The sequence below is a fragment of the Anoplopoma fimbria genome, chromosome 20, assembly GCF_027596085.1.
Source record: "Anoplopoma fimbria isolate UVic2021 breed Golden Eagle Sablefish chromosome 20, Afim_UVic_2022, whole genome shotgun sequence".
In the NCBI taxonomy this organism is placed as follows: domain Eukaryota; kingdom Metazoa; phylum Chordata; class Actinopteri; order Perciformes; family Anoplopomatidae; genus Anoplopoma; species Anoplopoma fimbria.
Genome location: NC_072468.1, coordinates 14,048,142 through 14,061,535, shown reverse-complemented (window position 1 = coordinate 14,061,535; position 13,394 = coordinate 14,048,142). Strand labels below are relative to the sequence as shown.

The window sequence follows — 13,394 nt, the reverse complement described above, 5'->3', positions numbered from 1 at the left end:
GTGTTAAAGTGGCCCTATTATGCATTTCCACTTTTTCCCTCTTCTTTAGTGTGTTATATATATTTTTTTACATGTAAAAGGTCCGTAAAGTGTAAAACCTGAAGTCCACGCCTAAAAGGAGTTATCCTCCCCCTCAACCACACTGCTCCTGAGCTGCCTGAAACGGCTCAAATTAATTCTCGCCTTCACTTCCGTAACATTATGAGGTCATGAATCAAATAATTTGCATAAACCTCCGCTAGTTTGGCCCGCCCTCAAACAAAGCTACAGAGAGAGGAGCTGGATTTTCGAAACGCTTACTGCTGAAAGATGATGGCGGTGCCAGGATCACAACCTGTAAGTAGATTTATTATTTGTGGATCATTAATGTTTAACACAACAAAGGTAGCTAACGTTACTAGCCGGTGTTCAAATGTTAACACAGTGCTCAGCTGTAGCCTCAGCTAACGCTGGCAGCTAACGTTATTGTGTTCTAATGGCTCTGCTAATCAGCTTTAGCCCCACTGCTAACACTGTGTAGAATATGAGGACTGAATATGTCCATGGTGAATAGTGTTCAAGTGAGGAGGTAGGTTTGTGATTACAAGCTGTAATGTTACTGCCACTATCCACTTTGGTTTGGCTAACTTTGTAGCTAGTTTCATGACTGTTACCCGGCTGTTTCTGCTCTGAGCCACTGGGCTCCTTTCATTAAACTGCCAACAATAGGTCAACTAGACACATCCCAGCATAAGGTGAACAACGTAAATTTTACTCATAGCTAGACAGCCGGGCTGTATTTGTGTCATAAAATAATATTGTGAGTCTTTGTGCATGTGCTTAAATGCATATTTGTTGTCTGCTGATTTTTCACGGGACATGACTGTTTAGCTTGATAGATGTTGACTGTTTTCATCTGATTCAAATTAGTTGTAATGAATACATTTGTTTATGTCTTTTAGAGGACATCACAGAAGAACTCGGCACCGACAACAGACCGTCCACAAACAGTCTCAGAGGGCACACAGACTTCTCAAAGGATGGTATCTGTTGGTACTCAGCTGTCCGGGGTACTCTAAGGGATACTCACCTGAGAAGCTAAGGTATGTTATACATTTAATGTTTCATTTTTAGATATAGTGCTTGCTAGACTTGTGAAATACTCGTATGGGGACTATATGGAATACAGAGCACTAGTTTCATGAAAACTCCAGAATTTCAGATTTTGGGCTGACATTCTTGTAAACCTTTGACTTTTTTATGATGTTAGAGCATTCTTTTATTGTAGGTTGTGTCTTTTCATTTATTATTATGAAAATGAGGACCGTCAGCAAACAACAACATCTTCAGGAACATCTGTCTATAAGTTCTTGTTCCCATATTCAAAGAAGGATGAATGCATAGCAAAGCCAGTTAAAACAGACCCTACATACTGCAAGTTGTAAAATAATATATATTTTTTGTAACAAACATAATACAATGAACATAAAATGTGAAATACCTTTAAAATTCAAATAAGGAAGGAAGCATACTAAGTTTAAAACAATAAAATGACGTCATAAAATGATGTTTTTGTCAGAGTACGTGGATGAACTGATGAGGCTTGGTGTTTGTCATCCCAGTGTGAGAGACCCTCAAAGGAGAAAGTGTTGCCCGCCATGTGTCCCTCTTCTGTCAAGGAGCAGCCTGAAGCCACCATTCTGACCAGCCAGATCAGGAAACTCCCTGAGTTTCTGAAATACAACGAGCCTCATGTGCTAAATATCACCAGCTGACAAAGCCACTGTAGTCGAGAGGCCGGTATCGCCTGTATGGAGAGGATCACACATCATTACCATTGCAGCTAAAAACTATCTATACAGTATGACAGTATTAACAAATGTTTCTTTTTCATTTATATTTTTTTATATTTGAAAAGAAATAAAGTAATTTGGAAGAAAATAAACAATTGTAATTTCTTCATTAGTTCAGGGCAAAACACAAAAACAAACTCGGGAACATTTTTACATTTTGTAAAACACTTTAACAAGTTTCGAAACACTTTTACAAGTTTTTTACGAAAATTACATTTTAGAAAAAACTTTTGCAAGTTCCGGAACAAAATAACATCTTAGAAAACATTTTTGCAAGTTCAAAAAAACATTTTTGCAAGTTCAAAAAAACATTTTTGCAAGTTCATTTTTCTTACGGAAAGGGAATGTCCAAGCTCCGATGTTGACCCGGAAGTGATAACGAAAGCGCTCGAATTCAAGTTCATTCATAGCGATTCAAGATGGACAGCGGTAGAGCAGCGTTTTGTCCGTTCTGTGGCCAACACATGAGACGATTAACACGGTTTTGTTTTTCGTGTGGCAGGTCTTTAGAGTGTTTAAATCGCGCTGACCAGACGGAAGGACTAGATGTGCTGCAGCAGTGCACACTCTATTTTCATGAGGGACACTCGTACGCTGCGATCGTGGACATGATGTCGTGTTTACATGATGTACAGATCAGTTTGAGGTCTCTGAAAGGCAAACTTAATGACGCCGGGTTATACCGCAGAAGGAATTTCTCCTCTAGAGACGCAGTAATTAGGACAATACGTCTGGAACTTCGCGGACCTGGACAGCTGTTTGGCTACCGCACGATGTGGCAGGTACTCAAACAAAAGTACAAGTTGCAAGTGAGGAGGGATCTTGTAATGACTTTGCTCCGGGAGCTCAATCCTCAAGGGTGCGAGAGGAGAACACGCAGAAGGTTCGTAAGGAGAACCTACCACTCCATGGGACCCAACTATGTATGGCACGCGGATGGCTATGATAAACTCAAGCCATTCGGTTTGGCTCTTTCCGGGTGCATCGATGGGTTTTCGCGCAAAGTACTGTGGCTTGTTTGTGGACCAACGAATAATGACCCAACAGTGATCGCTCACTATTACTTATCATGTGTGCGAAACCTTGGTGTCATCCCCATGAGACTGAGGACTGATTGCGGCACGGAGAACGGGACCATGGCCGCAATTCAGTGTACCCTACGCCACCACCACAATGACTACTACTCTGGAGCGTCCAGCCACATGTATGGGTCATCCACAAGTAACCAGAGGATTGAGTCCTGGTGGTCCATATTCAGAAAGGGAAGGTACGTGGCCCTCGTTAAGTCATTCGATTATGGGTAACCTTCATTCATTCAAATATACGTTATAATTTTAAGCATATACATATTATTTTATCGATTTCTATAGGTCTCAGTTCTGGATGGAGTTATTTGCGGACCTTAGAGATGCCGGACACTTTAACGGGAGTCAAGAGCATCAGCGTCTACTGCGATATTGCTTCGGTGAGGTCATTCAGAGGGACTTGGATGAGTGTGTGAGACTGTGGAACAGTCACAGGATTCGTCCCTCCAGAACAGCATCATGTCCAGGAGGATTGCCTAATGAGCTCTACTACTTGCCACACAGGTAATACTTGATGGAACTGAAAATATTGCCATTTCGTTGGTGTAAGAAACATGAACTGAAGTTTAGCATTATTCTGTGTCAGTAGCTCATTTAACTTGAATGTGTTCAGTGTCTCACACTTGAACAATTAGCATTTGAACACCCCCCCCGCTAGGCCCCTTTGTCCTCTGTCGTCACCTCCCTCCCCCCCAATACCCCCTATAGTGTTGTCACCACTGACTGCATTCTCCGGTCCGTTCTTCAACTTTGGTGTACTCATTTAGATTCCATCAGATGGTATTTGTCTCCCTTTGATCTAAACATTTAATAAATGTAATATTCTGTTTAACACAGGTTTGGCTCCAGAGACTGTGGATTTAAAATTGAAGAAACTGAACTGGATGCCTTTCCTGAGGCTCAGCTGACAAGAGCTCCATGTGGGGACCCAAACATGCAGGAGTACTTGGACTTAGCCATGGAGCAAAATAATTTACAGAAGCCAGATCACTGGCAGTCTTCAACTGAACTGTATCTTAGACTAAAAGAAATTGCTCAGCTCTGAATTGATTGCAGGTTTATTGTAAATGTACACAAAGTGTCTGAATTTGACACCCAGTTTCAATTTTCCAAAGTGGCAATTAAACAAATAAGAATGCTAATCGTTTTAGATCCATTATTTTTCATGTTAACTGAAAAAAAAACACATTAAACTAGTCTCAGGGATCTAGGGTTAGGTTGTGAAGTCAAAAACAGCCAAATCCTGGACTATTTTGCATTCCAAAGTCCATTTGTGTCTTAAACACTCCGTAAGAATCTAGGAGTGGTAGTTTTAAGACATTTCCACAAGTGTTTGCCATTGGAAATGGCGAGTTATCTAGGAACTCTAATTGTGGAAGTGGGTCTAAGCCAGCTGGGGGAAGGGATCTCAGTCCAGTTGAAAACATCAACACGTCCTCCACAGACACAGCAGCCTCTCCTTCTGCAAAGAAATAAATGTTCAGACACACCATGGTATGTGGTTTTTCAAGTAGTTACAAAAAGCCTTACAAACCTTCACAATCCAGAAGATAGTCTGCCCAGTAGGCCAATGTTTGGTTTTCTTTCAGTCTTCTGTTACTTCCTGAAGGACTGAGATCAGGTTTGAAGACCCTCTCAAGGTCTAAGCCAGTGAGTTTCTTGTCGACGTGGCACAGGACAGGGGTCAGCAAAGCAGGGTGTTGCTTCAGTGCACCAAGAAACTCAAGGGCTGACAGACCATCTTTGAATCTGCAAAGTGAACACCAACACTGTTTCAATGCTGTGTAGTGCCTACTGCATTTAAATTATCTAAAGAAAACTTAAGGGTTCTCTCCCCGACAATTACAATCCACCTAAACAAATGTACATCTGGGGAAAATAGTTGTGTGTAAACCAATTACTTTGATTTGCACATGTCAAGGTGTTACAAACTGCTAAATTTCACATGGAGGAATGCCACAGAGGACAGGGTATAACAGATACACATGCCATGAGACACTTCAAACAAACATTTCATACATAAAACTGATCTGATCTTACCTGTCAATTACAGAGGAGTTGCGGTCAATGACGTGCCAATGGAGGTAGTCTGCCACAATCTCTTTTTTTTGTTCGACAGCAGCCACATGTCTAAGACAGCCAGCTGTCTGCAACATTGTGCTGTGTCTTAAAATACTGTCTCGCAGATCATCCAATGACGCAGCATTCTCAATCTGAAAGACATAAAGAGGCATAACCACCACAGTAGATAACTGGATATACTATCTTTTCCCATTTTTATTCAGTGACAGAAACAGCATGCTGTAACCCTTACCTTACCCGATCAAAAACGACATTACATATACTACAATACATTCTGTATGCTTATCCTGTAACGGAAGTAAACATGGTCTTAAAACAGTGCAAGAACAATGTTAAACTCTGTCCTTCCACATAGTAGACTTATGCTATTCTCACCTCTCGTAAAGCTTTCCCTATCTCATCATCAGTTATTAAATTAACTGATGGTTTGAATGAGGGCTGGCCCGCAAGATACTGAACAAGACCCTCTGACAGGAAATGGGGTCCTGGACCTCCATGTACTATTGAGACCGCGACCATCTTTCCTGCCAGGAAGTACTCATCCTCCCTAACGGCTGTGAATGAATTCATATTGCAAAATGAAAACATGAAATGCATTATATTCTTTAAGACAGAGGGAAAATGTAAATGTTTGATGATCATTAACCAACCATTAGCACAGCACACTAATAACCCTATGCATACCATTCGCATTGAAGACCAAGAACTTATGACCTTCTGGACCATCAAAAATAGGCCGGTCTTTCAGGAGTTTCATGAGAAGGGTCAAAAACTCCCTTCTAGGTCCACCGGTGTCAATGCCCTCCTCAAAAACTCCAGCATCATCTGTGAACCTGACCAGCATGTCACAGGCTTCTGAGTACGTTGAACGCTTGAATCCTCTGACAGCTCCGTCCCAAATATTGGACCTCGAAATGTTGAACCTGCTGACCTTCTTGTGGTCGATCAGAAGCGACAGGTTTGCTATAATCAAGGGAAGTGTAGTGCCTATCTCCTCCCTGTAATGACCAAAAGTGATTTAATTAATCAATATCAAATACAGTGCACACTTTTACAACAATTATTTAAATACCAGCAATATTGTACAATGGAAAAACTGGAATGCCACACTCAAAAAGCTAATTTTACACTGCTGTGTCTTGGAAATTCTCCACACTGACTACTGCAACCAGCTCCTCATCTTCTTCAACACCTGGTGAATACAGGTCTGTGTATTTTCTGTTGGGAAATTACAATAACATGTTTAAAATCTTACAAACACAACATTTCTTCCCCATGAATTAAATTGAAAGTATGCGAGTCACTATCATTTTTTTGTTTTACCTGTAGCAAGTCTTGTCTGACTGAGTTGGATCCATGTCCTCAGCATCTGATATGACCACAGTCGGAACCATTCCCGAAGGTCCTGGTTCATCTCTAAAACATGATAAAAAAAAAAAAGTACTAAAATTATTACTGGACTGCAAAAACCTGCTACGTGTGGGGAGGACGGCTGAAAAGATCATTGGAGTCGCTCTCCCCTGCGTCTCAGACGTCTACACCACAAGCTGCATCCGCAAGGCAACCAGCATCGTGGAAGACCCCACCCACCCCTCACAAACATTTTTTCTCAACTCTTTGATCTGGCAGAAGGTACCGTAACATACGGTCTGTCACTACCAGACTACAACAGCTTCTTCCCCCAGGACATACGACTCAGGGACTGATCTGATCACCTCTGTTGTATAGTGTCCTGCTTCACTGTTTTTGTATATTGTTGATACACTATTGCACCTCATGTAAGTAATAATACAGTCACTTAAGTATTTGCACTGAAAACTTCTTGGGAAACGTTATTTCACTGTACTGTGTATGTAATGACAAACCCTCTTGAATCTTGAATCACATGAATGAATATTGTTCTTCAGGCCTACAATAGTCATCTAAGAATGTGAATGAATACAATACAGGCAAGATTCTGATTGGTTGATAACCACAAGAAAATTTAAAAATTTTGACTGACAAAGACTAGATGCCAAAATGTACCAACCTTTCATCTCTAGGTTTAGGTCTGGGAGTACTTTGGTTTTGGGGTTCAAAAACCTGAGGGGACAGGCACACATTTATCAACAATTTGTAATAACTTCCATAACTGTTCCCTTACCACATAAATTGTGTGTGTGTATGTATGTGTACGCTATATACAGTATAAATATCAATGGTGAAAGGTTGTCAGTATTGTCATAGATAAATCAATAAACACATTTGTATGTAATTAAGTAAAATAAATAATTATGATGTACCACTGTGTCAGCTCGATTAAATTCGACTGTGCTCCTTGATGGGATGTCAATTTCAGAATCCGACTCTGAAGTATCATCCGCTACTGTAAAAACACAAGACAGATCATGTAGATACTGTAGATTATCAGTAGAGTATCCAAAATATGTGAAAAAATATTGAATCATGATATATGAGATCCACTAACCTCCTTTAAAATCAGTTTCAAGGCAAATGAAGAGGGTGATCCTGCCATATGGCCTTCCAAGCTCCTTTTTGTACTCGGCCAATTTGAATGGCCTTTCGGATCCAGGCAGATGGACCACCTCTGACCGGTCCGGATACAAAAGGATGTACTTTCCGTCTTGCACGTCCTTATTAAATTTTGTCATCTTCTGGACAGCTTGTTTGAGCAATTCTGGTGCTGCTATCTCTGGGTCAACAAATACTGGAAGCATTTTCCCTCTTAGAGGTTTTACCTCCGTTCCAATCCACACCATCAATCCAATGTTTATCTAATAAAAATGACAAAGATAAGATACATTTCATGTATTAAACATATGGAAAACAAAAGACTACCGGTACATAATACACAGAATGTAGTGTCCCTCCATGGTCAAATTTGTGCCACCAGTTTCATAATGAGCCGAACATGTCCATAAGCTTGAAGCTCTCAAAATACTTTTGCCCAATTGCTTCGGCAAAGCATCTCGCCCTGCATGAGAGCTTCTGTTATTATGTCTAGAGCGCTATATGCCCTAAAATCTACGTAAAGATACCCACTTCAATATATATTACTTTTTTCTTTTAACTTAAGTCTGTACAATAAATCTAGCGTGACACAGATCGATTTACGAGTCATCTCGAGTCAGACAGTCGAGGTTTCCCCAGGTTTGATCATCCCAAATGAAGGACTTTTTAGACCACTTCAATGAAAATTAAGACCTACATCGCAACCATTATGTGGCCGTAAAACATCAGTGTATATAATTATCATGTTGCAGAGAGAGGAAAAGAAGAGGGAGGATGAGAATGAGAGGGGTAGGAAGAGTGAGAGGTAGGGGTAGAGCTGGTAGAGGTGTTCTGCTGTGCATATGTTGCACTGACTTGTTTGGTGAAAAATACAAAATTAATGTTTCAACAGCATGTGTATCTGCAAATATTTCTATGCATGTGAAGAATCTTAAGAATTTGTTAACACTTCATTTCATACACTTATACACCACATCCCTTGTTTCAGTTTAACCTAATTCCCACATTTACTCCTTGGAGTTTAACGTCATTCATTCCTTCATTCAAACAGTCAGTACAGTCATACAGTATCATAGGGGTGAACTAGGCAGCTACCAAACTGCACACGATGGCAGACAATGCTAATATTTGAATGATGTAGGCCGAAAACTCCAAGGAATGAGACGCTCTGACGTTACGGAACCCCTCGTGTTGTATATCATTTTTACTTTTATCGTATTCCGCCCCATTTTCACCTTGCGTTGCAGTGCGGTTGACTATAAAAAAAAAAAAAAAAAGCCCAGTAGGACATTTAAGGAACATGACATAAGATTTTTTAAGACTTAAGACCCCGCGGCTTAGCTAAAACAGTCAGTAACATACCTGGACCGGTTTCCTTTCTGTAGTCTTCTTGTAGCTATGTTTCCCTCTCGACCCGTAATTAAACCCCTCGCGTTCTTTAGTCTTCGCGCTTCTGTAGTCGACAAATTGTTTGAATGATGGGCAAGGTTTTCCTGCTGAAATGTACAACACAGAAAGTTAGCGGCCACTAACCTAACCAATAGCGATATTCACTTTCATTCACATACTAGCAAGCGTTATGCTGCACTTACTTTGCTTTGCATTATCCGGCTGTGCAGAGGTTGCCGGTTTGTTTGGTCCTTCCGTCAGAAACTCGAGGGACCGGCCACACGAGAAACAAAACCGTGATAGTTGGCTGATGTGCTTACCACAAAACGGACAAAACGCGACTCTGTCGCCGTCGCCGTCCATCTTCAATGGGTGAAAACTAGAATTCGCGCGCTTTCCTTGTCATTTCCGGCTCAACCTCTGAGCTTGGGCATTCCCTTTCCGTAAGAAAAATTAACTTGCAAAAATGTTTTTTTGAACTTGCAAAAATGTTTTTTTGAACTTGCAAATGTTTTCTAAGATGTTATTTTGTTCCGGAACTTGCAAAAGTTTTTTCTAAAATGTAATTTTCGTAAAAAAACTTGTAAAAGTGTTTCGAAACTTGTTAAAGTGTTTTACAAAATGTAAAAATGTTCCCGAGTTTGTTTTTGTGTTTTGCCCTTCTCGGCTGTCTTGACACATCTCAGTCACAGACCCACACGCACTAAAACTACTGAGTGTGTGGACATTATGCTAAACGTACGGTGAGTTTAGTATATTCAGGAACAAAAATCTACAGAGTCACTGCTCGACATGGTTACTCTTTGTACTCTTAAAGGTATATAAGGAGAGAATAGGAGCATTTGTTCTTGCTTTTATAAGTTGCTCTTACCTGTACCAACGCTGCTTAAGTATTAGTGTTTTTTGCTGATTTTGTTGTCTGTGCTGTTTCTGTAATCAGGAACTGTTTTGAGAGGTGTGGTTTAGTTTCAATAGGTCAATTGCCCTGTTAAGTGCTAGGGGGAGTGGCTTACACTCCTGGCAGACAATGAGCAATCAGTAGGTAGGTCCTTAACCACTGCTGGTGGCTAGAAGCGTCAGCTTTCAAGCGAAGGCTAGGGCGAACAAAGGCAACAGGGCGACTTCTTCAAGCATGACTTCTCGAGTGTGTACTTGCAGGTCAGTGATTTATTTTTATTTTATTTTTATTGACTACCATGTGTTTGCATCCTATTTCTGTCTGTTCCTCTGTCCGGTGGTCACGTAGACAGTGGGTCACTCCCAGGTGCTGTGACCCCACTAATCTCATCTATCCCACTCTCTCAACTCATGGTGAGCAAGTGGTGTCAGGGGGGCTTTGGAATTGCCAGTCTGCAGTGCCGAAAGCTGAGTTCATCTCAGGCTACGCATCCTTGCTCTCCCTCAACTTTCTTGCTCTAACTGAGACCTGGATCACACCAGAAAACACTACCACACCCGCAGCTCTGTCAGATGTGTACTCTTTCTCTCACACTCCCAGAGCTGCGAGGCGAGGTGGTGGCACTGGCCTGCTAATTTCCCAAAAATGGAAATACTCTCGTCTCTGTTCCACAGTTCTCCCCTTCCTCTTTCGAATTTCATGCTGTTACTGTCACTTATCCAGTCATGCTCACCATTGCTGTTGTGTATCGCCCACCAGGCCCCCTTGGTGAGTTCCTGGAGGAGCTTGACACACTAGTCTTGCACTTCCATGACGATGGCTCCGCACTCATCATGCTCAGTGACTTCAACATCCAGACTGATAAGTTAGAATCTCTGCTTTCCTTCCTCTCCTCAGTTGACCTTTACCACTCCTCTTCTCCTCCTACCCACAAGGCCGGCAACCAGCTGGATCTTATCTTCACTAGACACTGTTCTACTTCTAACCTCTCTGTCACTCCCCTCCAGCTCTCGGACCACTATTTCATGTCCTACTCCCTCTCCCTCTCCTCTCCCCCCTTACTTCCTCCACCTACCCACATGGTTTCTACCCGTAGTCATCTCCGCTCCCTCTCCCCCGCTGATCTTTCCTCTTCCGTTACCTCTGCCCTCCCTGACCCTGAATCCTTCTCTCTCCTATCCCCCGATACTGCTACGGATCTTCTCCTCTCCACCCTTTCCTCCTCTATGGACAACCTCTGTCCCTTCACCTCCAGGCCTGCACGGCCAACTCCTCCTGCCCCATGGCTGTCGGACTCAGTGCGTACTGATAGACGGAGCTTAAGAGCGGCTGAGCGTAAATGGAGAAAAGGCAAACTCCCGGAGGACCTTCTTAACTTCCAATCTCTCCTTTCCACTTTTTCCTCCTCTCTAGCTACTGCTAAAGCGGCTTTCTTCCGCTCTAAAATCCTAACCTCTGCTTCCAATCCTAAAAAACTCTTAGAAACTTTCTCTTCACTCCTCCAACCCCCACCCCCTCCTCCTACTTCCTCCCTTCTCCCTGATGATTTCGCCAACTTCTTTGACAAGAAGGTAAACAATATCAGATCCTCCTTCTCTCAGCCCCCTCTCCCTGTCCACCCTCTCCCTCTCTACCCTCTCCAGCTCTTCCCCCTCAGCTCCCCCTTCCCTCTCCACACCCCATCTTACCCTATTTTGCTCCCCTCTCCCCTAACGAGGTCCTCGGCCTTGTTACATCTAACCACCCCACCACGTGCTCCCTTGACCCGATCCCTCCCCTTTTCTTCAGTCTATTGCGACTGAACTCCTTCCTTTCCTCACCCACCTCATCAACACATCTCTTGTTTCGGTATGCTTTCCCTCGGCTTTCAAGACTGCCAGAGTCACCCCCCTTCTGAAGAAACCATCACTTGACCCGTCTGATGTCAAGAACTTCAGACCAGTTTCTCTTCTACCCTTTCTATCCAAAACACTTGAACGTGCTGTCTTTAAACAACTGTCTTCCTACCTCCTCCGTGTCGGAACCACGCATGCTGACTACGGGGGTTCCACAAGGTTCAATTCTGGGCCCCCTTCTCTTCTCGCTCTACACAACATCTCTGGGTTCTGTTATTCGCTCGCATGACTTCTCCTACCATTGTTATGCCAATGACACCCAGCTGGTCTTGTCATTTCCCCCCGGTGACACCCAAGCATTGCTGCGTGCTTAGCTGACATCTCGAAGTGGATGGCGACACACCACCTGAAGCTCAACCTGGACAAAACCGAGCGACTGTTCCTCCCGGGGAAGGGTTGCCTGCACCGAGACCTGTCCATCACCATCAATGATGCCGTGGTGACGCCAACTCGGACGACCCTGGACGATCAACTGTCGTTCTCAGCAAACATTGCATCGGTCACACGCTCCTGCAGATTCCTCCTCTACAACATCAGGAGGATTCGCCCCTCCCTCACTGACGAGACGGCGCAGGTGCTCATCCAGGCTCTTGTCATCTCCCGCCTGGACTACTGCAACTCACTACTTGTCGGAGCCCCGGCGTTGGCCATCAGACCTCTGGAGCTTGTCCAGAAAGCTGCAGCTCGTCTGGTGTTCAATCGCCCCAAGTTCTCCCACACAACTTCCCTTCTCCGTTCTCTACACTGGCTCCCTGTAAGAGCTTGCATCCAGTTTAAGACTCTGGTGCTAGCCTACAGGGCAGTGAAAGGAACAGCTCCTTCCTATCTCCAGGCCATGGTCAAGCCCTACACCCCTGTCCGACCACTTCGCTCTGCTGCCTCGGGGCGATTGGTTGCCCCGTCGCTCAGAGGTCCCTGCGGCCGATCGACCCGGTCACAGCTTTTTTCTGTCCTGGCCCCACAGTGGTGGAATGAACTCCCCACTGACGTCAGAACAGCAGAGTCGCTGCCCATCTTTCGGCGCAGGCTGAAAAGTCACCTCTTCAAGAAGTACTACCCTGAGCCTTCCTCGTAGCACTTATTGCATTCGTATTAGTTTGTTGCACTTATTGTATTCGTATCAGTTCGCTGCACTTATTGTATTTGTATTAGTTTGTTGCACTTATTGTTTTCGTAGTAATTTGCTTCTGCACTATACTTTTGCTCTGGTTTATGCTTTTAGATGCTTGTTTAAGAAAGGAGATGCACTTATGACTTCTGGTGACTAGTAGTTCTCTTGAATACCTATGTTGAATACACTTATTGTAAGTCGCTTTGGATAAAAGCGTCTGCTAAATGACTGTAATGTAATGTAATGTAATTTGTCATGCCTCTCAACGGCTCTCAACATGGCGTCGTCTGAGCGGGTGGCTTCTAGCTAACTTCAAGTTGTTGTCATTTGCTCGCTCACTAACTCACTCACTCTTATTTAGGTCAAACCAGGTCAATAACCTTTTTGGCCTCATTGGTTAAGGAAATAGCATTTACAGCAGCAAATACTTTGAAAAGCTTTAGTGATTTCTTAATCACTAAAATAATAGAGTGAACAAGAGGTATATTTCACTAAAAAATGGCTAGATCACCAGCATTCTGGTGCGACTAATGAATTAAGGTCTAACTATTAGATTAAAGATATTTCATGTTCTGTTTTCCACTGGTGGAG

General features: G+C 43.0%; 2 protein-coding genes across 2 annotated transcripts; one reads left to right on the top strand and one right to left on the bottom strand.

Annotated features, from left to right (window-relative positions):
• The first annotated feature begins 1,977 nt into the window (after positions 1-1,977).
• On the top strand, positions 1,978-4,379 carry LOC129109452 (uncharacterized). Its single transcript, XM_054621523.1, has 3 exons — positions 1,978-3,099; positions 3,203-3,421; positions 3,755-4,379. The coding sequence occupies exons 1-3, from the start codon at positions 2,252-2,254 to the stop codon at positions 3,960-3,962; spliced, it is 1,275 nt and encodes a 424-aa protein (XP_054477498.1). The 5' UTR covers positions 1,978-2,251; the 3' UTR covers positions 3,963-4,379.
• Positions 4,380-4,443: 64 nt separating this feature from the next.
• LOC129110238 (uncharacterized) lies at positions 4,444-9,330 on the bottom strand. The gene is made up of 11 exons (XM_054622422.1): positions 9,103-9,330; positions 8,873-9,006; positions 7,467-7,773; positions 7,282-7,364; positions 7,029-7,081; positions 6,323-6,415; positions 6,128-6,217; positions 5,684-5,997; positions 5,375-5,553; positions 4,958-5,130; positions 4,444-4,666 (listed from the first exon to the last, which is right to left on the bottom strand). The coding sequence occupies exons 1-11, from the start codon at positions 9,260-9,262 to the stop codon at positions 4,444-4,446; spliced, it is 1,809 nt and encodes a 602-aa protein (XP_054478397.1). The 5' UTR covers positions 9,263-9,330.
• Between the last annotated feature and the right edge of the window lie 4,064 nt (positions 9,331-13,394).